General features: G+C 41.7%; 2 protein-coding genes across 2 annotated transcripts; both read right to left on the minus strand.

Moving 5' to 3' along the window:
* Positions 1 to 2,340: 2,340 nt before the first annotated feature.
* On the minus strand, positions 2,341 to 9,014 carry LOC131971562 (chitinase-3-like protein 1). Its single transcript, XM_059333070.1, has 11 exons — positions 8,990 to 9,014; positions 6,475 to 6,676; positions 6,335 to 6,391; positions 5,226 to 5,391; positions 4,968 to 5,092; positions 4,759 to 4,882; positions 4,486 to 4,668; positions 4,236 to 4,352; positions 3,937 to 4,122; positions 2,962 to 3,270; positions 2,341 to 2,619 (listed from the first exon to the last, which is right to left on the minus strand). The coding sequence occupies exons 1-11, from the start codon at positions 9,012 to 9,014 to the stop codon at positions 2,341 to 2,343; spliced, it is 1,773 nt and encodes a 590-aa protein (XP_059189053.1).
* Positions 9,015 to 14,088: 5,074 nt separating this feature from the next.
* LOC131971563 (chitinase-3-like protein 1) lies at positions 14,089 to 22,097 on the minus strand. Its single transcript, XM_059333071.1, has 11 exons — positions 22,073 to 22,097; positions 21,643 to 21,669; positions 21,340 to 21,544; positions 21,193 to 21,249; positions 20,198 to 20,360; positions 19,973 to 20,097; positions 19,758 to 19,881; positions 19,486 to 19,668; positions 19,235 to 19,351; positions 18,983 to 19,118; positions 14,089 to 14,532 (listed from the first exon to the last, which is right to left on the minus strand). Exons 1-11 carry the CDS (start codon positions 22,095 to 22,097, stop codon positions 14,366 to 14,368), a joined length of 1,329 nt encoding a protein of 442 aa, XP_059189054.1. The 3' UTR covers positions 14,089 to 14,365.
* Between the last annotated feature and the right edge of the window lie 1,680 nt (positions 22,098 to 23,777).

Below are 23,777 nucleotides of genomic sequence, written 5' to 3' on the forward strand. Positions count from 1 at the left end.
TTGGTAGGGGACTTTGTGGTTGTGGGCATTGTTGTGGTAGGGAAAATTGTGGTTGTTGTGGGAGATGTTGTGGTAGGGGGTGCTGTTGTGGTAGTAGTTATTGGGGCAGTTAAGGTTGTAGTGGGAGTTGCTGTGGTTTTGGGAGGGGGGATTGTTGTTGTTGTGGGAGATGTTGTAGTAGGGAATGCTGTTTTGGTAGTGGTAGTCGGGGCAGTTGTGGATCTAGTGTGAGTTGATGTGTGGGGTACTGTGGTGGTGGACATTCTTGTGGAAGAGGGGATTGTTGTGGTTGTGGTAGAAGAAGTTGTGGTTGTGGGAATTGCTGTGGTAGGGAATACTGTGGTAGTGGGCATCGTTGTGGTAGGTGGGATTGTTGTGGTTTTGGTAGGGGAAGTTGTGGTTGTTGTGGGATTTGTTGTGGTAAGAGGTGCTGTTGTGTTAGGGGGGGTTGTTGTGGTTGTTGTGGGAGTTGCTGTGATTGTAGTAGGGCGTGCTGTGCTAGTGGCCATTGTTGTGGAAGGGGGGATAGCTGTGGTTGTGGTAGGGGAATTTGTGGTTGTGGGAATTGCTGTGGTAGTAGATACTGTAGTAGTGGGCATTGTTGTCGTAGGTGGGATTGTTGTTGTTGTGGTAGAGGAAGTTGTGGTTGTTGTGATAGCCGGCATTGTTGTGGTAGGGGGTGCTGTTGTGGTAGAAGGCATTGTAGAGGTAGTGGGAGTAGTGGTTGGGGATAGTGCTGCGGTTGTGGTACTGGAATTTGTGATGGGAGTCAGAGAGGTTGTTGTGATTGTGGTAGTGGGAATTGTTGTGGTTGAAGTAGGTGGAGTTGTGATTGTAGTTGGAGAGATCGTTGTGATTGTTGTCGGTGGCGAGGTTGTGGTAGGGGCAGTTGTGACTCTAGTGGGAGTTGCTGTGGTAGGGGGTACTGTGGTAGTGGGCATTGTTGTGGTAGGTGGGATTGTTGTGATTATAGAAGGGGAAGCTGTGGTTGTTGTGGGAGTTGCTGTGGTTGTGGAAGGGGGGATAGTTGTGGTAAGGGAAGTAATGGTTGTTGTGGGAGATACTTTGGTTGTGGTAGGAGGTGCTGTGCTAGTGGGCATTGTTGTGGTAGGTGGGATTGTTGTGGTTGTGGTAGAGGAAGTTGTGGTTGTTGTGGTAGCAGGCATTGTTGTGTTAGTGGGAGTTGTGGTTGGGGATAATGCTGCAGTTGTGGTAGTGGAATTTGTGGTGTTAGTCAGAGAGGTTGTTCTGATTGTGGTAGTGGGCATTGTTGTGGTTGAAGTAGGTGGAGTTGTGATTGTAGTTGGAGAGATCGTTGTGATTGTTGTAGGTGGCGAGGTTGTGGTAGGGGCAGTTGTGACTCTAGTGGGAGTTGCTGTGATAGGGGGTACTGCGGTAGTGGGCATTGATGTGGTTGGTGGGGTTGTTGTGGTTATAGAAGGGGAAGTTGTGGTTGTTGTGGGAGATGCTTTGGTTGTGGAAGGAGGTGCTGTGTTAGTGGGCATTGTTGTGGAAGGGAGGATTGTAGTGGTTGTGGCAGGGGACTTTTTGGTAGTGGGAATTGCTGTGGTAGGGGATACTGTGGTAGTGGCCATTGTTGTGATAGGTGGGATTGTTGTGGTTGTAGTGGGAGTTGCTGTAGTTGTGGTAGGGGAAGTTTTTGTTGTTGGGGCAGTTGTGGCTCTAGTGGGAGTTGCTGTGGTAGGGGGTTCTGTGGTAGTGGGCATTGTTGTGGTGGATGGGATTGTTGTGGTTGATGAAGGGGAAGTTGTGGGAGTTGCTATGGTTGTGGAAGGGGGTACTGCGGAAGGGGGGTTTGTTGTGGTTGTGGTAAGGGAAGTTGTGGTTGTTGTGGGAATTGCTGTGTTTGGGGTAGGGGAAGTTGTGGTTATAGTAGGAGAGGCTGTTCTGATTTCTGTAGGGGGTGTACTAGGAGACGTTGTTGTGATTGTGGTCAGGAGAGATGTGGTAGTGGGCATTTTTTTTGTAGATGGGAATATTGTAGTTGTGGTTGTTGTGGGCATTGAGGTAGGGGGGGTTGTCGTCTGAGAATTTGAGGTTGTAGTAGGAGAGGTTTTTGTGATTGTGGTAGTCACCGTTGTTGTTGTTGGGGGGGCTGTTGTTGTTGCAGGGAAATATGTGGTTGTGGGGGCAGCTGTGGCTGTAGTGGGAGTTGCTGTGGTTGGGGGTACTGTGGTAGGTGGGATTTCTTTGGCTGTGGAAGGGGAAGTTGTGATTGTTGTGTGAGTTTCTTTGGTTGTGGTAGGGGCTGCTGTGATAATGGGCATTGTTGTGGTAGGGAGAATTGTTGTGGTTGTGATAGGAGAAGTTGTGGCTGTATTAGGGGAAGTTGTGGTTGTTGTGTGAGCTGCTGTGGTTGTGGTAGGTGGCATTTTTGTGGTTGTGGTAGGGGAAGTTGTGATTGTTGTAGTGGTTATTATTGTGGTTGTGATAGAGGAGTGTGTGGTAGTGGTAGGGGTTGTGGTTGTAGTCGGAGAGGTTGTTGTTATTGTGGTAGGGGGAGTTGTGGTAGTGGCCATTGTTGTGTTTGTGTTTGTGGTAGGGGGCAATGCTGTGGTTGTGGAAGGCGAAGTTGTGGTCGTCGGGGAAGTTGTGATTCTAGTGGGAGCTGCAGGGTTTGAGGTAGGGGTTGCTATGTTAGTGGGCATTGTGGTGGTAGAGGGGATTGTTGTGGTTGGAGAAGTTGTGGTCGTAGTAGGTGAGGTTGATGTTATTGTGATAGGGGGAGTTGTGGTATTTGGCATTGCTGTGTTTGTGCTCGGGGCATTTAATGTGGTTTTGGTAGGGGGGGTTGTGGTAGTGGCCATTGTTGTATTTGTGTTTGTGGTTGTGGTAGGGGGCAGTGCTGTGGTTGTGGAGGACAAAGTTGTGGTCGTCGGGGAAGTTGTGATTGTAGTGGGAACTGCAGTGTTTGAGGTAGGGGTTGCTATGTTAGTGGGCATTGTGGTGGTAGAGGGGATTGTTGTGGTCGGAGAAGTTGTGGTCATAGTAGGTGAGGTTGATGTGATTGTGGCAGGGGGAGTTGTGGTATTTGGCATTGCTGTGGTTGTGGTAGGGGCAGTTAATGTGGTTTTGGTTGGGGACAACGCTGTGGTTGTGGTAGGGGAAGTTGTGGTGGTGGCCATTGTTGTAGTTGTGGTGGGAGAAATTGTGGTTGTGGAAGGGGGAGTTGTGGTATTGGGCATTGTTTTGGTAGGTGAAGTTGTGGTTGTTGAAGGAAGAGTTGTGGTAGGGGATGTTGTGGTTGTTCTAGGGGGAGTTGCGGTTGATGTAGGAGTTTTTGGTTTGGTTCTGACAGGGGGAGTTGTTGTGGCTGTGCTAGGGGGGGTTGTGTTAATAGGCATTGTTCTGATTATGGCAGGGGGAAAGGCATTGGGTATTGCTGTGGTAGGGGGAGGGATAGAGGTCATTGCTGTGTTACTGGGAGGGGTGGTTTGCATTGCTGTGGGAGGGGCAGGTGTAATTGGAATTGATGTGGTGGGGTCAGGGTCAGTGGGCTTTGTTGTGCTTGTGGCCGTTCTTGGAGTTGTACTTGTGGTCATGGTAGGGGAACTTTTAGGTGTGGTAGTTTGAGTTGATCTGGCTGTGGTTATAGGAGTTTTTTTGGCTGTAGCCTTTGTTGTGCTTCTGGTAGTTGGAGTTGTTGATGGCATTATTATTGCTGTGGTCAGGGGAGCTTTTTTGATAGGATCAGCTGCAGAAGCAAGGCCAGGAAAATCTAAAAGAAAAAGTCACATAGTCCATTAATTGTTGTTTACCCTGTATGATTATCACATAATACTATCCATGAGCCTGGCTGGTACTTTCTAGATGGATAGAGTAAATATTTGCTCTCAGTATCGAAAAATGTAATTATCTAAGTCGAAGTTGATTACATTCATGCTGATAGAATTAAATCAAATACACACTAAATACCTCCACTCCATGACAGTAGACAATAGAAAGTGTCAGTTTTGCATTTTGGTTACCTGGGACCAGGAGAGTATGCAGGTGGCTAATAAAAGGATTCTTGCCCATTTTACAGAACTCTCCACTGTTGTCATCCAGGTCCAGAGACCACACAAAGGCTCCCCCAAAGCTGTAATTTTTTAGATAATTGACCTGAGAGAACAAGGGGGAAAAAAACTTCAGCATGTTGCAAAAAAATATTTGTGTAAAATTAATCATTTGCCAATACATGATTGAGCTGCAGTACCAATTAAACACATGATTACCTTAGTATCAAGGCTGTCTATGTTGTCAAATCCAACCCACTGGTTTTCTGTGACAGCATATGGAGCTTTCTGATCAGTAATCAGCTGGGTTGTAACCCCTTCAATATAAAGGCAAGTCTGAAAAAGTGTTAAATGTCACATGAGGCCTAATGCATTAATCCAGACTGAAATGTGTCACACCAGATACAGTATAAGCCTATAAAAAAAGCTGTTTATGCAAAGGTAATATATTCACAGCTTGCAGTTTTACCTCATAGGAGGCCCAAAATCCCTCTTCACCGGTGTAACAGCCCTCTTCACCAGGACCCTTGACTGGTGCTCCAACATCACTGGCATTAGTGGAGAGGTCAAAAGCTCGGCCGTAAGCTGCAATCCCCAAATTGAGCTTTTCTGTAGGTGCTCCCTGTTTCCGCCAGTACTGCATGGCAAAGTCCTACAATGTGAAGAAAAAAAATCTAAATAGGATAAGAGAACATATCTTAATAGATTTTTAGGCTGTTGAAATACAAATCCCTGTACTCACAGTGTTTGAGTAGTTCTTGTTTCCAATGTCTTGGGATCCCTGGTATAAGGGGCTGTGATGTCCTGTCACATTTTCCCATGGTCCGTGAAAGTCAAATGTAAGAACATTAATAAAATCCAGGTGCCTGAGAAAATGCAGAGGAGATCTCGTTCACCAAAACATGACAACAGCTTATAATAGATATAATGTTAAGATTACATTATTGTTACATGGCAATCTCTGCAACTTCATAACTGGCATCGATGGTTGCTTTCTCAGCAGAGACACTAGCAGTGATGATTAATCTGATACGGTTAGCTGCTGTTCCCTCTGCCACAAAGGCTTCTTTGAGCTCCTGTACGACACAAGACACAAGAGCGCGGTTAAGTCTGATTTAAGGTTAAAATCTAATACATAGTACATACATACTATGGCATTTGTTACGTTATTGATAATGTCTGTGCCAGAAAAGAAATTCAGGTTCTGACCTTGCACAGTAGTGTGAATCTCTGCTTGTCCTGTAGTTGGCTTCCAGCTCCTCTGGGGTTCCTCCAGTCAATGTTAAGCCCATCAAACCCATTAGCTCTTAGTATTGTGATTGCAGACTGGATGAATTTTGCTCGGTTTTGTTGTTCTGACACCATTTCGCTGAATCTGTAAACAATTAACCAAAACAGTGCTCTCAAGAACACACTCCACACACTGCAATTAAAGGCTCTGTTTTCATAGCACTAATAGAAAGAGTAGTGCAAAGCACAAGGTAATGTATTTGAGGACAAATACAGCCATAGTCAAATAATCAGGGTTCTTTTCCAGAAAGCAGCTTTAACAAACCCAGAGACTAACCCGGAAATTTCAATTACCTAATCCTGAAATGGAAAACAGTTTTTTGGTTACGGAACAGCTGATTAGAGTTAGTTCAATTAACTTGGAAAGGTAGAACCTGACGAAAAGCCATTATTAATGGAACTGTGATACCATGATTCACTGTGGCAACAGGTAAATAAAAGGCAGAGCCTCTAGTGTATTTAAGTGTATAGATATGAATACATGCATATGCATAGTGTGCACATTTATTTTTTTAAAGAAGAGCCTGCGTCAGACAAGTATACATATTACCCATAAGTTACACATAAAAGTTATTTTTACCATACTTTTGAGCAGACTGAAATGTTCTTAAAAGATGAAAAAGTGTCAGAATCTTACTTTAGCAAGAATTTTATTTGACATATATTGTTTAGCTTTACTCTGATGGGCCAAAACAGAGGGACTTACAGGTAAACATAAAATATTTATAGATCTATATATATAAATCCAATACATAGACATGATTGTAAGCATTTAGTGTGTGCTGTGTTTTATTGTGTGCTAATGGAATTATCAAATGTATTATGTAATCAAACACCAGCATCTCAGCTTGTGCTAAGTCATTAACATGAAACCTTCCACAATACCTGCTGTGCAAAGCACACAAAAATACCACTTGAATTGGGAAAGTAGGTTTCATGGTTTGGGAAATACCATCATGTTAAAGTGCTGCTACAATTGTCTTTTGCAAAAACACAAAAAGGCCTCAGTGTTCTTGTAAGTAACTTACTTTTGTATATCAAAGGTCAAGCCACCAACTGCCAAAAGGGTTTTGAGCAGGGGGTTTCTGTGGAGGCATAACAGTTTCATAATGATTGACAAAACACAGAATTACATATTTTACCAATATTTATAGGCTAAAGCACTGACCTGGTTTTAAGTCCATTAAAGGACTGATATTGTTGTATATCTGTTGCTTTCATGGGGACCACCTCATTATTATTAATGTCAGAAAAGGCATAAATCAGATGGGTACACTGGTTTGGATCAATATCAGAAACCGTAAACTCTCCATACTCCGCTCTATCTTCAGCCTCACTGTTAAAGTAACACACCAGCCTGGTTGAAGAGGCTGAGACATGTAAAAAAAAAAAAAAAATAGTTTCAATATCAGAATTCTTGTTCACCAACAACTCTTGAGTAAGAGAATAATTATCTGCTATTAAAACTGATCAGGATTAGTACACTTACCCAAGCTGGCGATGATGAAAAAGAGACCTTCAAAGTGAAAGACTTGTTAGTATAAGGTTAAAAACAAAATTTAACAGGTCAGTTTACCCAAATTACAAAATAAAATAATAATTGAAAGAAATTTCTCAAATTTTTACACTTCCAGCATCACAGATAGTTTGGGCTTTGTTTTTCAATGTTAATGAGATATTACTATTACATTTCTGCAATCACCTTAATACATTGCAGGTTAATGAAATTTAATGTACATTACATTACAGCAATGTATATATTGGATACTCAACGCTGTGGCTGCAGTCAAATGGTCTTTTACTTAGGAAGGTTCCTAACTTATTAAAATGACCTGGAAATATCTAAGTTGTAGCCTTAATAAAGCCTAGTCGAATTCTCTATGAGAAGGAAAGGTGTTTCAATACTTTCTTCTTATCTCCTTTAGCATAGGGTACACTGGACCATCCTTAACAGAAAAAAATGTAATCCCAGCCAGCAATTCATCGTGACACTAACATTTAAAGCAACACACCATAATGTAGACCTACATTAGTAGATTAATAGACCAAACACATTATGCCTGTCATGCAAAAATGTAGCAACTGATAATTGTCACTACTGGGAGCAGTGTTAATTAGGCCTGTGTCGGTACAGAATTTTTGTTACCGTGGTGAAAGGTTATGCATGCCTGTGGTCTACATTGCTTACAAGCTTACGTTGTTGGTGTGCATTCCAACTACTGCTGGAAGGATGAAGCAGCTTAGCAACTTACCAGAACCAAGTGGTGTACTGAGTTTTGGTGAGAGTGGCTTTTCTTTTGCCAGCTCTGCCAGAAAGTCTACAGTCACCAACGTTCTGCGCAATCCCATGGTTCAGGCTGCACAATCCTTTTCTATCATCATTGCATTGGTGACGGCTAAATGCAGGTTATGGCCAAAGCAGCTTAGCTATTGCCAGCCAAGTTTCTGCACCGCATCCCCTATGTTGTTCATGTTGTCTGTGATGATGTAGGCCAGTTACCTCTCATCCAAGGACCACTCTTGAAATGAAGAGCGGAGGTCTTCCGCTAAGTTGTCACCAGTGTGGCTTTCTGGCGTGAAAACATTCTTTGATTTCAGTTCACAGTTTTTGTTTATATATTGGAAGGTCAGAGTCATGTAAGGCATCTGGTTTACACTTGACCCTATGTCAGTTGTTGCAGAGAAATAGTCAACATCGTTTTTTTGTTGTGTATTATATTGTCCTTCACTTTTATTATCATTTCGGGAATAGCTTCTTATTTTTTTATTCTTCTTAGTTTTTTTCGCTTGGGGAGTATGTACTGTTTGTCAAAGGTCTGTAGCGTGGCTTTAAATGATGGCTTCACAATGGCATGGAATGGCACTATTTTCTTCCACCAAGCAGCAAGTCACACTATCTGTCAGTGTTCACCACTGGTTACTGTCACATTGGTACTCTGTTCCTTTGACAAAGGCCTCCGCAATCTGAACGTCCCAGAGGTGTAATGGGGGGAACAAGTGGTCCTGGCTTTGTACCGCCTTCGAAGGTAGTAACAGAGGCGATATATTTGCTAGGCTGTTCTAGGTGGGTTCATTGTGAACCGACAAGACAGAAAATATGTGACATACCTTATTTGGTCGATCAACACCCAGGTAATAAGAAAGGATGTGGACCGTATCATCAGGAACATACCTCTCAATGAGTCCGACAGTAATCGAATCATGTTAAGTAAAATGAAGAAGAATTTAGCTTGAGTGTGTAGAATCTCTACATTGAGAAACAGCATAACCTGCAGTTCTTCCACCATCATTGTTTTGAATGCACTGGCCGCTGCCATCACTTATTGTACAGAAACTGTTGCTGTTACAAAGCATTACCGTCATCTCCCACTTTGTTCCGCAAGGCCAGATTGCAATGTGAATCAGTATAAATGTCTGAAGGCGTAATTATGGACGAGCTTCTTTATGGCACTTGCTGAAACGCAGTTTGCAAAGGACTGCTGTTTTTGGGAAGAGGTGCCGGTGATTTTTTTAGTTTGCAAAATTTCAATTACAACCAAATTCACTCACTGTAATCAGAGAAACAGAAACATGGGTAAGGTGTCTGCATGGTTCAATACTACTGGATTAAATTGAGAAATTGTTTTTGTGATTTGGATGAACTGAACCTTTAAGGCAATTACTTACTGCTACCACTAACTTACCTGCAATTAGATTGAGCTTGCACATGGTGTCACTGTGGATGAGCAGAAGAAATAGGGGTAAAAAAAGATTGATATGCAGCAGAAAACAACCCACAAATCCCAAACCTTCACTCTGTTATCATTAAACTGTTGCCAAAGGATGAATTTCAAATCGGAAAAGAACACATCTTTTATTTATTCTGGTTCAGTACTCGAACTATCAAGGGCAGTTTATTTTTTTTAATATAGTGTAGTTCTGCATTTTTGGTGTCATAATTGAAAACTGATTATTACTAGCAGTCAATCTTTATTTCATTTACAATCTATGCTGTCTCTCTGACTGAATAACTGGCATTTATACCTTCCAATGAAAAAAATGTGTTGCCATACAAAGCGTAGTCCATTGAATTCACAGCATATGGCTGAAGAGTGCAACTTAAACCCCATGTTAGATGACAATCTCAATAATCTTAGTCAAGATTATGTGTTTCGTATCATGTCTTTTTAAGATGTTTATCCAGCATGAATGTTGTTGCAACCCTTGTTAAATAATATTACAGAGCAAACTTGGAATTCACCTCTGAAATAGGTCACACATATGTACACTTTGATACCAATAGCTCTGCAGCAAGACTGCACAATGTAGTATTTATTGGAATTGGAGTATTTTCTTTTTGGTGTTACACCATTTCTCACCAAAAAAACTAAGTAACTAAGTTTCATGTGCCAGCTGTTTGTATTGTTAGTTTAATGTTTTGGAAGTTTCACCTGGATGCATGACGCACAGAGTTGGTATGATTTTGCAATTAAGATGTAGTCAACAGCCATTGATGTTGCCAACACAGGATGTTTTCAAAGATTACAGTAAGTCATGCCACATGACTGAATGATAAGTGTTGTGAAAAAATGTTACAGAACAGGATGCTTATCATTCAGCATAGTTCAAGAATCTATTTTTGCAAATCCAATTTGAAAGTAGTGTGAGAATATTAGCGGCAAAATGCAAGAACACCATTATATAGTGAAACCCATACAACTGCTTCATAAATATTTATATTTTCCCACAATATTTTCAGTTTGCTTTATCAGGTAATAGAACACACAATAGAAACTTTACATACACATTTATAAAAAATTGGATTTTCAGAAATGAATTACTTTTTTATAATTAGCAATGCAGCTTATGCCTTGGCAAACTCTTGCTTGGATATCAGACTACTATTTTTTATTTTTATTTTGAGTGTTAATCCCCTAGATCTGATTAGATCAAGTGTGATCTGAATAAAGGTTGGCTACTGGATGATTAGAATCAATCAGGTTTAATCAATTTTTTGCCTGCATCATGCAATAAGAATAACAACAACAACTACAACAACAACATTATATACAACAAAAAGAGAAAAAAATCTGTACACTGCCTGCTGCTTTATACTCCCTCCCTTAAATGTGTATGTTAAGTCAGTCAGATCAATTGAGCAGGTATATCAATAAACAAAGCAACAAAAAAGAAAAGTATGATTAAATAAAATCAGAATAACTGATACTTACAGATATAATGATGAGGCAAGCATGTCATTATCCCTCCGCTGTGACTTAATGACTGACGGCTGTCCAACTGTATTCGGTAGAAACCTAAGAGGGCGAGGCATTTAATAAGGGTGGGGACAATAAATTCAACCTTGCCAATATTACACGGAAGGAAACTGGGAAAACAAAGTACCACATGTCACGGCCTACTCTTGTTGAATTCAAATGTATTGTAGTATATTTTCGTGCCACAAATAGTATACTGTACGTGACATGGGCAGAGGATATTGGCGCCAGTAAAGAGGGGCCTCTCTGACCCTTTGGGGCTCATCCTGACCCTTCGGAAAATAGAGACATCAGGACTTCTCGGGGAGACTCTGGGGACAGCTGTTTTGACAGTGGAGATGTTGGAATGTGAACATCGATCAGAAAGAAGAGGGGTTTTGGATGTCAGCCAAATAAGGGTAAAAAGTAAATTTAGTGAGTGTATTTGGGCCCCTGGAAGACGCGCCCATGGGTCAGAACCAAAGGCTTAAAAACGCCTCACACACAGAATTTTTAGAGGAGACAGGGCTTCATTTGGTGTGGGACCTTTCATTCAACAGCCTTAAAATTGGACAATAGTCTCCTCCAATTGTATTTTTTTGATGAGTTATAATAAAGAAGACTAAAAGGAACTTTCACCTGGTCGTCCATCCATTCTTTTTCACTCAAAAGGGGTAGTGAATCATACACTACAGTATCCATTTTGTATCATGCTATTTCAGAAATGGCATGATACGATCAAGTTCAATTTCTGTCTCAGACATCTCAATCAGTTATTTTTGATATTTTAAGCTAAGTATGTAGACAAACAAGTGGCAAACAACCCAGGTGTTCAACTTTTAAGATAGAGAAGATTGTTAACTCAGATAATTTCACAACAGCAAGTTGCTTGATAACCTGCCTACTTGAAACACAATATCCAAATAGACTGAGCAGAAAAATAGAAATAATGGCCCAGTATAAGACAATAGCACTGCAATAATTTTGTGATAGCTTGAAAAATATTTTTCCAGAATAAGAGCAGAGAGGACAAAAGACATGCAATGAAGGCCTCATTTTTAACATGGTTTGCTTCTAAAAACCCTAGCCCAACAGGGCTCCTCACCTCTGTAGAATATGTGAGACTGTACTTTCTGCTGTTGTTGTAAAGGACTGCATTATATATGCAAGTGCACGCATGTTGGGGCATGCTACCGTTGGGATGTGTGAGTTACAGGGGCCAGTCTATACCACCCCTATGAATTTCATTGCCAAGTGTTATGGTGTGGCCACTTTGCCAAATATTAAATTAGACTGCCACCACAGCGCCATCTAGGGGCGGATCAATAAAACATTCAAGGGTTATCCTCAAGAGGGTATTGAGAATAAATGTACCAAGTTTTGTGTTAATCCGATCAACCGGATGTGGAGATATAAAATACTTCAATTTAAGGAGTGCCACCTTGTGGTCATCGGACAAAATTTTGCAGAGAGCCTCAGGGGCTCATGGGGAAGTAGTAACCTGAGTTTCATGTCATTCAGACACACCAATGTGGAGATATGCAACACTTTGTGTTTTGTGTTGATAATAGCGCCACCTGCAGGAAGTTGTTATTTTATAACTTGAGTATTATTTGGGTTATCAAAATTATTTTAGTAACTTTTTGTTATGAGGGTCCATAGATGCTGTGTGCAAAATTTGGTGCAAAACGATGAAATTGCCTAGGAGGAGTTCGAAAAAGTAGGTTTGTGACATTTCCTGAATTTGCGAATAGGCGAAAATGGGCGTGGCCTTTATCACGAGATTCAGCACAACTCAGTGAACGCGTGAATATAAGGTTTTTGAATGTGCGATAAATGGCGATAAATTATTTGCCAAAACGCACTTTCCTTTATTATAGCGCCACCTAGTGGTGGAAATTCAGGATGAAAATAGATTATAACATTTTTCGCCAGGTGTGACTTATATTTAAAGTTTCATGAGTTTTAGGGTATGTTCAGGCAGTGAAAAATGTGATCATTTGGGAAGAAGAAAAAATAAAATGAAATAAAAAAATAATAATTTGAAATACAATAGGGACCTCGCAGGTTGTTGCCTGCTCGGGCCCTAATGATGATCCTGGTGAAAGACAATGCTGGTAAAAGAAGCATATCCACTATACCACATGTACCAAAATTAGTTGAGTCAAGTTGAGTTAAGCTGAACCATGCAGTGAAAATAAAGCACAACACAGCTCTTTTTGTCAGGTGATATGATCATCGTTATGCCTGGTTATGTTATAAGATGGGGGACAAACATTGAACAAACATCTTGGGCTCCTTCCTCAGAAGAAAAGTTTTATTTTGAACACATTTCCTGCATTTTTACAATACCTAAACTTTTAGATTATGTTCAGTGGTTCAGTCGGTCCTTTGCAAACCAATATCAGAACAGTATATAATTGGGTGGATCAGGACAGAAAGTAACTATGAATTTTAAAATGGATTTGTATTAAAAATTGTAATTTCATTCGCAAAAACAAATAGCCAAATATATAATAGTTGCAGGCTTGTCGGACATCTGAAAGAACAACCAAGGAAAATGAATAGCTTCACAACACATTACAATATGATTCGAATAATTAAACCTGGTTTAATAATGTTAAACTTGAGCGGGACTATTCTTGATTCTAACAAGACCATGTGTAAAAGTATATGTATCTGATAGAGTGCAGGATAGACTGGAGCGAAGGAGCACTGTAAGGGAGAACAGAGCTGTGAATCATAGGATAAAAATGCAATTTTCTTATTGTGTTACAGCAGTTTCACTCTACAAAAAAATAAACACACATACCTCTACACACAACTCATTCGTCAAATAACGCCACTTTCCAGTACAATCAACAATTTAAGTTGATCAAAAAGTTAGACTGGAGTTAGTGGGCCAAGCCAGAGGTGCTGCCAAGCGGTGGCCAGGTGGGACCACAGGGCTACAGGCACCTACCACAGCCATCCCTCACAAATCCAGGGTTTTCCCGACTGTTTTTAAGACCATTTTTTTGCCGACCGCCCAAGCCGAATCAATAGGAAATGTGGAAAAAAAACAACAACCTTGTATCCTTGAAGTGCCAACTCTATATTGTGCAACAGACATAACCCAACATGGAACAAAACATAGGGTGGGAAAGTTGTGGCATTTCATTAATTTATTATTACTTAGAATAAGAGACTAAACAGTATGTAAATGTTTGCAGCATAAAACATCTTTGTCATCAAGCTGGAAAAATCCAGTCACACAATGCTTAAATATAAATCATCAAGAACATACACATACAGGGTTAGATACACCAGCAATGCAATAGATATGCAACAACATAATAATGAAGCAAAACATGTCAGATTAAATAATGTCAACAGGACAATGACTCTTAATGAACAGTACAAGAAGTTCCTATTATGCTTTAATAAATAAAAATAAATAATATTTTATATTGACATTGCCATTCTCAACATGTATGCACAGTTACATATTGATGTATTGAAGTATGTGACAAATATAGATTTGTTGTCATGACTCTAATTTAGTTTTGTTCTATACAAAACTAAAAAGAGGTAAAACATTTTCCCACTCAATTTTAGTGGGGACAGGGAGCAGATGAAAATCCAGAAATTAGCAAATTGTTGTTGTGACATTCCATGCTCAAATTCTGTTTTTAAATGTATTCACCTCAGTATAGATTACTGAGTCCTAAATAAGCATCCACTATTTTCCCACATATAACTAATTAATATATTAACAGTTAATCAGAAGAAATTGTACATATAACAGCTTTTGATAATTGGTGATCAGAATGCATTCACCACTTCCTAACATGGAAATGACGGAGGTACACAGGTATTGCACGCTTCTTTAAAGACCAAATTTGGTCCACAGTTTTGGATGTGTTCTACCCCATTAGCACAGTTGATAAAAGTCGATGGTTGTCCGGGGTTGGAAAAGTGCCCATTGCGACCTTCACAGAAGTTTACAGAAGAACTTTGAGTTGTTGTTGTGGTTGTGCTAGCTGTGGTGGTGGGCATTGTTGTGGTAGGTGGGGTTGTTGTGGTTGCAGTAGGAGAAGTTGTGGTTGTAGTCGGAGCATTTGTTGTGGTTGTGCTAGGGGAAGTTGTGGTAGTGGGGGTAGTTGTGGTTGTAGTGGGAGTTGCTGTGGTGGTGGTGGTAGGGGAAGCTGTGGTGGTGGTGGTGGGCATTGTTGTGGTAGGTGGGGTTGTCTTGATTGTGGTGGGAGAGGTTGTGGTTGTAGTAGGAGCTGTTGTTCTGGTTGTGCTAGGGGGAGTTGTGGTAGTGGGGGCATCTGTGGTTGTAGTGGGAGTTGCTGTGGTGGTAGGTATTGTTGTGGTAGATGGGGTTGTCGTGGTTGTGGTAGGAGTTGTGGTTGTAGTAGGAGCGTTTGTTGTGGTTGTGCTAGGGGAAGTTGTGGTAGTGGGAGCAGTTGTGGTTGTAGTGGGAGTTGCTGTGGTTGTGGTAGGGGGAGCTGTTGTCGGGGGCATTGTTGTCAAAGGTTGGGTTGTTGTGGCTGTGGTAGGAGAAGTTGTAGTAGGAGCGGTTGTTGTGGTTGTGCTAGGGGGAGCTGTGGTGGTGGGCATTGCTGTGGTAGGTGGGGTTGTTGTGGTTGTAGTAGGAGAAGTTGTGGTTGTAGTCGGAGCATTTGTTGTGGTTGTGCTAGGGGACGTTGTGGTAGTGGGGGTAGTTGTGGTTGTAGTGGGAGTTGCTGTGGTGGTGGTAGGGGAAGCTGTGGTGGTGGTGGTGGGCATTGTTGTGGTAGGTGGGGTTGTCTTGCTTGTGGTGGGAGAGGTTGTGGTTGTAATAGGAGCTGTTGTTCTGGTTGTGCTAGGGGGAATTGTGGTAGTGGGGGTAGTTGTGGTTGTAGTGGGAGTTGCTGTGGTGGTAGGGGAAGCTGTGGTGGTGGGCATTGTTGTGGTAGTTGGGGTTGTTGTGGTTGTGGTGGGAGAGGTTGTGGTTGTAATAGGAGCTGTTGTTCTGGTTGTGCTAGGGGGAATTGTGGTTGTGGGGGCATCTGTGGTTGTAGTGGGAGTTGCCATGGTGGTAGGCATTGTTGTGGTAGATGGGGTTGCCGTGGTTGTGGTAGGAGTTGTGGTTGTAGTATGAGCATTTGTTGTGGTTGTGCTAGGGGAAGTTGAGGTAGTGGGAGCAGTTGTAGTGGGAGTTGCTGTGGTTGTGGTAGGGGGAGCTGTGGTCGGGGGCATTGTTGTCAAAGGTTGGGTTGTTGTGGCTGTGGTAGGAGAAGTTGTGGTCGTAGTAGGAGCGGTTGTTGTGCTTGTGCTAGGGGGAGTTGTGGTAGTGGGGGCATTTGTGGTTGTAGTGGGAGTTGCTGTGGTGGTGGGCATTGTTGTGGTAGATGGGGTTGTTGCGGTTGTTGTAGGAGTTGTGGTTGTAATAGGAGCGGTTGTTGTGGTTGTCTTAGGGGGAGTTGTGGTAGTGGGGGCATCTGTAGTTGTAGTGGGAGTTGCTGTGGTTGTGGTAGGGGGAGCTGTGGTGGTGGGCATTGTTGTGGTAGGTGGGGTTGTCGTGGTTGTGATAGTAGAAGTTGTGGTTGTAGTCGGAGCATTTGTTGTGGTTGTGCTATGGAGAGTTGTGGTAGTGGGGGCAGATGTGGTTGTAGTGGGAGTTGCTGTGGTTGTGGTAGGGGAAGCTGTGGTGGTGGGCATTGTTGTGGTAGATGGGGTTGTTGTGGTTGTGGTTGTAGTAGGAGCGGTTGTTGTGGTTGTGCTAGGGGGAGTTGTGGTAGTCGGGGCATCTGTGGTTGTAGTGGGAGTTCCTGTGGCTGTGCTAGGGGGAGCTGTGGTGGTGGGCATTGTTGTGGTAGGTGGGGTTGTCGTGGTTGTGGTAGGAGAAGTTGTGGTTGTAGTCGGAGCATTTGTTGTGGTTGTGCTAGGGGAAGTTGTGGTAGTGGGGGTAGTTGTGGTTGTAGTGGGAGTTGCTGTGGTGGTGGTAGGGGAAGCTGTGGTGGTGGTGGGCATTGTTGTGGTAGGTGGGGTTGTCTTGCTTGTGGTGGGAGAGGTTGTGGTTGTAATAGGAGCTGTTGTTCTGGTTGTGCTAGGGGGAATTGTGGTAGTGGGGGTAGTTGTGGTTGTAGTGGGAGTTGCTGTGGTGGTAGGGGAAGCTGTGGTGGTGGGCATTGTTGTGGTAGTTGGGGTTGTCGTGGTTGTGGTGGGAGAGGTTGTGGTTGTAATAGGAGCTGTTGTTCTGGTTGTGCTAGGGGGAATTGTGGTTGTGGGGGAATCTGTGGTTGTAGTGGGAGTTGCCGTGGTGGTAGGCATTGTTGTGGTAGATGGGGTTGCCGTGGTTGTGGTAGGAGTTGTGGTTGTAGTATGAGCATTTGTTGTGGTTGTGCTAGGGGAAGTTGAGGTAGTGGGAGCAGTTGTAGTGGGAGTTGCTGTGGTTGTGGTAGGGGGAGCTGTGGTCGGGGGCATTGTTGTCAAAGGTTGGGTTGTTGTGGCTGTGGTAGGAGAAGTTGTGGTGGTAGTAGGAGCGGTTGTTGTGCTTGTGCTAGGGGGAGTTGTGGTAGTGGGGGCATTTGTGGTTGTAGTGGGAGTTGCTGTGGTGGTAGGCATTGTTGTGGTTGTAATAGGAGCGGTTGTTGTGGTTGTCTTAGGGGGAGTTGTGGTAGTGGGGGCATCTGTAGTTGTAGTGGGAGTTGCTGTGGTTGTGGTAGGGGGAGCTGTGGTGGTGGGCATTGTTGTGGTAGGTGGGGTTGTCGTGGTTGTGATAGTAGAAGTTGTGGTTGTAGTCGGAGCATTTGTTGTGGTTGTGCTATGGAGAGTTGTGGTAGTGGGGGCAGTTGTGGTTGTAGTGGGAGTTGCTGTGGTTGTAGTAGGGGAAGCTGTGGTGGTGGGCATTGTTGTGGTAGATGGGGTTGTTGTGGTTGTGGTTGTAGTAGGAGCGGTTGTTGTGGTTGTGCTAGGGGGAGTTGTGGTAGTCGGGGCATCTGTGGTTGTAGTGGGAGTTCCTGTGGCTGTGCTAGGTGGAGCTGTGGTGGTGGGCATTGTTGTGGTAGGTGGGGTTGTCGTGGTTGTGGTAGGAGAAGTTGTGGTTGTAGTCGGAGCATTTGTTGTGGTTGTGCTATGGAGAGTTGTAGTAGTGGGGGCAGTAGTGGTTGTAGTGAGAGTTGCTGTGGTTGTGGTAGAGGGAGCTGTGGTGGTGGGCATTGTTGTGGTAGATGGGGTTGTTGTGGTTGTGGTAGAAGTTGTCGTTGTAGTAGGAGAGTTTGTTGTGGTTGTGCTAGGGGAAGTTGTGGTAGTGGGAGCAGTTGTGGTGGGAGTTGCTGTGGTTGTGGTAGGGGGAGCTGTGATCGGGGGCATTGTTGTCAAAGGTTGGGTTGTTATGGCTGTGGTAGGAGAAGTTGTAGTTGTAGTAGGAGCGGTTGTTGTGGTTGTGCTCGGGGGAGTTGTGGTAGTCGGGGCATCTGTGGTTGTAGTGGGAGTTGCTGTGGTTGTGGTAGGGGGAGCTTTGGTGGTGGGCATTGTTGTGGTAGGATCAGTTGCTGTGGTTGTGGTAGGGGGAGTTGTGGTAGTGTGCATTTTTGGGGTTGTGGTAGGGGGAGTTGTGTTTTTGGGCATTTTTGTGCTCAAGGGAGTTGTTGTTGTGGTAGAGGAGGAAGTTGTAGTAGTGGGAGTTGGTGTGGTTGTGGTAAGGGGTACTGTTGTGGTTGTAGTGATAGGGGGAGTTTTGGTTGTGGTAGTGGGGGCAGTTGTGGTTGTAGTGGAAATTGATGTGGTTGTGGTAGGGAGTGCTGTGGTTGTAGTGGGAATTGCTGTGGTTGTGGTAGGGAGTGTTGCGGTTGTGGCGGGAATTGCTATGGTTGTTGTAGGGCGTGATGTGGTTGTAGTGGGAATAGCTGTGGTTATGGTAGGGGATGTTCTCATGGTGGTTCTAAGGGGGGTTGTGTTAGTGGGCATTGCTGTGTTAGGGGGAGAGGTTGTTTGCTTCTCTGTGGTAGGGGCAGGTTTTGTTGGAATTATTGTGGTGGGGGCAGGATCGGTGGGCTTTCTTGTGATTGTGGTGGTTGTGGCCAGGGGACTTGTAGGTTTGGCTGTTGAAATAGGAGTTATTTTGGTTGTAGTTTTTTTTGTGCTTGTGGTAGTAGGAGTTGTTGTCGCTGTGTTAGTCGGCATTAGTTTTGCTGTGGTCAGGGGAATTTTTGTGACAGGGCGAGTTGCAGAATCAAGGCCAGGAAAATCTAAAAAAGAAAGAAAAAAAGAGTCACACAATCAGTTAATTGCTATTTAATCCTCTTTGATTACCACACAATCATATCACTGAGCATGGCTGCTACTTTCTAAATAGAAAGAGTAAACATTTGCTGTCAGCATTGTACAATTTCATAATCTAAGTAGGAAGTGATTCAGGCTCATGGAATCAATTCAAACACACACTAGAAAAAATTACTTTTGCATTTTGGTTACCTGGGACCAGGAGAGCATGCAAGTGGCTAATAAAGGGATTCTTGCCCATTTCGCAGAACTCTCCACTGTTGTCATCCAGGTCCAAAGACCACACAAAGGCACCTCCAAAGCTGTTATTTTTTAGATAATTGACCTGAGAGGACAAGGGGAAAAACTTAAGCATGTTGCAAAAATCTAAAATATACTTTTTCAGATCAGTCATTTGCAAATACATGATTGAGCTGCAGTTTCAATTAAACACATGATTACCTTAGTATCAAGGCTCTCTCTGTTGTCAAATCCAACCCACTGGTTTTCTGTGACAGCAAATGGAACTTTCTGATCAGTAATCAGCTGGGTTGTAACATTTTCAAGATAAAGGCAAGTCTGAAAAAGAGTGTCAAAATGTCACATTTAGACCTAATGCATTAATCCAGACTGATATGTCACACCAGAAGCAGTAAACACCTATAATAAGGCTGTTTATATAATTGTAATATATTCACAGCTTGCAGTTTTACCTCATAGGAGGCCCAGAATCCATCTACACCGGTGTAGCAGCCCTCTTCCCCAGGTCCAGTGGCTGGTGCTCCAACATCACTGGCATTAGTGGAGAGGTCAAAAGCTCGGCCGTAAGCTGCAATCCCCAAATTGAGCTTTTCTGGAGGTGCTCCCTGTTTCAGCCAGTACTGCATGGCAAAGTCCTACAATGTGCAGAAAAAAATCTAAATAGGATAAGGGGACATCTCTAAATAGATTTTTAGGCTGTTGAAATACAAATCCCTGTACTCACAGTGTTTGAGTAGTTCTTGTTTCCAGTGTCTTGGGATCCCTGGTATAAGGGGCTGTGATGTCCTGTCACTTTTTCCCATGGTCCGTGAAAGTCAAATGTCAGAACATTAATAAAATCCAGGTGCCTGAGAAAATGCAGAGGAGACCAGGTTCACCAACACATAAGAAAAGCTAATCATGGATATAATGTAAAGAAATACATTCAATTATTTTTACTTGGCAATCTCTGCAACTTCATAACTGGCATCAATGGTTGTTTTCTCAGCAGAGACACTTGCAGTGATGAGTAATCTGGTACGGCTTGTGTTTGCTCCCTCAGTCACAAAGGCCTCTTTTAGCTCCTATACAATAAAGATGCATGGTTTATTCTTATTCATTCTCAGTTTTGTAAAAAATCATATATTTTCATACATGGTTCATACAATATGGCATATGGCTGACCTTGCACAGCATTGTGAATCCCTGCTTATCCTGTTGGCTTCCAACACTGCCGGGGTTCCTCCAGTCAAGGTTTAGCCCATCAAACCCATTATCTCTCAGTATTTTTTGAGCAGACTGAATGAACTGGCTTCTGGTTTGTTCTTCTGCCACCATTGTACTGAACCTGGTAAACATTTGAAAATAACAGTGCACTCAAGACAACACCCCACATAATGCATATAAAGGTTTTATTTTAAAGGCAAAAACACAAAGAGCAATGCAAACCACCAAGTAATTGAAATGTATTAATATGTTGGTTAATGGTCTGCTGACCATATTTCTCACTAGTTTTTATGACTGATGACGAACAAGAGTCACACAATGATCCACATAACTCAGAACTGAATGTGGTTGTCAGGTTTAAGATTCTGTGCACCATGTATATGTGGCATCTACTATTGACCCGCTATCCCCCGTCAAGAAACCTGTGCCCCCTCCCTACCCCTCTAAAAAGGAGGTTTATTATGTGTATTTCCTTATAGGGCGATGTTGTCACGATAAGAAAAAATGTATTGATAATACATTAAGTAAAATCTTTTGATGTGAACACAAATCCATTTGGTATTTGTACCAAGGATACTAATCAGTTTAATGTGTGCCTTTATGTGTGATTCTTCATCCATCAACCTGCTTTTGGTTTTGCATAATGTAATGAGTGTTTACAGGTGTATATTAATGATAATGTGTGTTCAACTGTAACTTTAATTCTATGTATTTGTTTGTTCTGATCGAATCAGAAATTAGGATATTTCTGTAATCAAATACCAGCATCTAACCTTGTGCTTCCTCATTTGCATAAAACCATGAACCATGCATGATATGTAAAGCACAAAAAATCCTCACAAATAGGCAAAGCAAGTTTCATGGTCAGGAAAATACCAACATGTTAAAGTGTTGCTTACTCTTGTCTTTGCACTGACTCAAAAAAGGAATAAATGTTGTTATAATTGACTTACTTTTTTGTGTCAAAGGTCAAGCCGCCAACCGCCAACAGCGTTTTGAGCTGTCGATTTCTGTGGAAGCGTAGAAGTTGAGTAATTATTATTTAACAAAACACAAAATTCTATATAATTTCAACAACATTTATAGGCTTGAGCACGGACCTGGATTTGAGTTGATTGAAGGACAGATAGCGTGCTTGGTCTGATTCTTTTTTGGGGACCAGCTCATTTTTGTTATTGATGTCAGAAAAGGCATAGATCAGATGGGTACACTGGTTCGGATCAATATCTGAAACCGTGAACTTTCCAGCATCGACTCTATCTTCCGCTTCACTGTTAAAGTAACATACCAGCCTGGAGGAAGAAGCTGAAACATGAGAAAATGGTTTAGCAATAGTTGTTAAGTTAGGGACATTATCTGCGAGTAAGACTGTTGATTATGATTTATGTATGTTAATAACTTACCCAAGCTGGCGATGATCAAACAGAGACCTTCAAAGTGACAGACTGGTTAGTACTGGGTTAAAAATTAAGTTTAACAGGCCAGTTCACCCAAATTACAAAATAGAATTCAAACAAACAAACAAGAAAAAACTCACATGCTGATTTGGTTTAATTGTCCAGATGAATGATTATGTAATTATGTATAATTGTAATTATAATTATATATCCTAAAGCTTAATGGGGTTTTTTCATCCCAAAAAAATAAGTTGTACACTGGTTAATCAACAGTATGTGTTTTGTGGATAACACAAAGTAATGGGGACATTGTCTTTTGGAAAGAAGTGCAACTGAATTTTTGTGAAAAGCAAATTGATACTACTGGAAGTATAGGTAATGAGTAAAAAAACATGTTTATTTTAAAGGAAACAATAGTTTATCCAGCATGCCTTACCTGTGATCAGATTCAACTTGCACATTTTGTCACTGTGTGGATAAGCAGAAGAAATACAAAAAAAAAGTTAATATACAGTTAAAACAAAACTTCCTAAGTCCTTCTTTAATTGTAGTTGGAAGTACCCAGACTATTTGTTCCGCCCAGCCCAAGACCATATATCAACAAAATGTAGGTCAGAATTTCTTCTGACAAAATTGAAAAATGTCACTCAGAAATTTATTTGGATTAAAATTATACACACTGTAACAAGCTTATTATTTAATTTTCTACCCAACTTGTCTTAACGAGTAAATAATTCACTTATACACCTCTAATGAGAACGAACATTAGTTAGCGTACAAAGTGTATTTTAATGAAATTAAACCATATGACTACATATTTCAAACTACACCTAAACCCCATGAGACGTTAATCTCATTAATGTCAGGCATGATTATTTGTTTTTATTTTAATGCATTTTTAGGATGTTTATCCAAAATGACCAAGGCTGTTGTAATCTTTGGGAAATAGTGTCACAGAGTAAGCTTTAAATTCACCCCTGACATTAGCCACATTTTTTGATAATAAATATAACTTGTATGGACCAATAATTTACATGATTAACAGTTGGCTTAATCAGGGATACGTAGCAGTGTTGACTACCACTTTCTTAAGATATAAATTTGGACATCAGTTGCATGAACAATACACAGCGCTTCAACATGACAACAAAACATAGCATTCAATTTAATTGGGCACACAGTTACACTTGAGTGATGCACTGGATTCAAGAGTCTTTCTTTTTCATTGTTTATCATTTAGAAAGCCAGGCATGGATTAATAGAAAATACCGGTTTCTTCTTTATCTAATATTTTTTAATAGTTTTGAGACTGTAGCCTGTTGAGGCTTAGACACAGATTCTCCCTGTGACTGCTGCTTTGCTTGAGAATCGTCTTTAGTAAGTTTAATACAGTTTTATATTCTGTGTGTTTGTTAGTGCCACTTTGACTTTAGTTGCAGCTAGTTTGTGGGTTTACTGAAAGTATTGTAATGGTTATTTGGATGCACAGAGCTGGTGTAGATGTAGCCAAAAGCCATTGAAGTTTTCAGTACACAACCAAAAACTTGCGGAATGTTTTCCAAGAGTAATAAATTAGATTAGCACTCAAGTTTTGATCCTTTCTCATACCTCATATCACCCTGATACATCCACATATAGAGTTTAGGCAGATGACTACTATGGTAAAAAAAATGCTGCCTTGAAAGATGGTTATGACTCATACACATAGGTTAATTATCTACTTTAGCAACGTCCTTGTGATTTGAAAGGAGTGTGAGAACACTCTTTTGAAAACACAACTGCACCATCTCATAGTGAAACCGAGGCACGTACATCAGAAATATTTCTCTTTTTCCTGGTCCCATCATATTTCCTGTTTGCTTTAATAGGTATTATATCACCAAAACTTTAAATACAAGTATCTAATTACAAAAATGAATCTGGTGATCTGGATTTAAATAAAAAAGGAAACAATACTTCTATCACATGCAAAAAGTAAAGGTATATGGTGGCATGGATACGGTGTTCAGCAGCTGTCCACACATACAGGATCACTTTTACCACAGATATATCAATAGAGGTAAGAACTGGAAGACATAGAAGTAGAACTAGTTTGGCAAACACTTCCAGACTTGTAAGCCAACTGTTGCATTGCAGAACAG

Source organism: Centropristis striata, chromosome 5, assembly GCF_030273125.1.
Source record: "Centropristis striata isolate RG_2023a ecotype Rhode Island chromosome 5, C.striata_1.0, whole genome shotgun sequence".
NCBI lineage: Eukaryota > Metazoa > Chordata > Actinopteri > Perciformes > Serranidae > Centropristis > Centropristis striata.

Bases quoted from the DNA above. Each gene is read 5' to 3' on its own strand.
- LOC131971562 (XM_059333070.1), bottom strand. From the start codon at position 9,014: ATGTGCAAGCTCAATCTAATTGCAG. The intron at 6,392-6,474 runs GTCAGTGCTTTA...ATGCCTCCACAG, and splicing joins TTTAATGGACTTAAAACCAG to AAACCCCCTGCTCAAAACCC. The intron at 3,271-3,936 runs GTATTTAGTGTG...AACTCCCCCTAG, and splicing joins TCTACTGTCATGGAGTGGAG to AACAACCACAACATCCCCTA.
- LOC131971563 (XM_059333071.1), bottom strand. From the start codon at position 22,097: ATGTGCAAGTTGAATCTGATCACAG. The intron at 21,545-21,642 runs GTAAGTTATTAA...CTCATGTTTCAG, and splicing joins TTTGATCATCGCCAGCTTGG to CTTCTTCCTCCAGGCTGGTA. The intron at 20,361-21,192 runs GTAAGTCAATTA...AATGTTTACCAG, and splicing joins TTGACCTTTGACACAAAAAA to GTTCAGTACAATGGTGGCAG.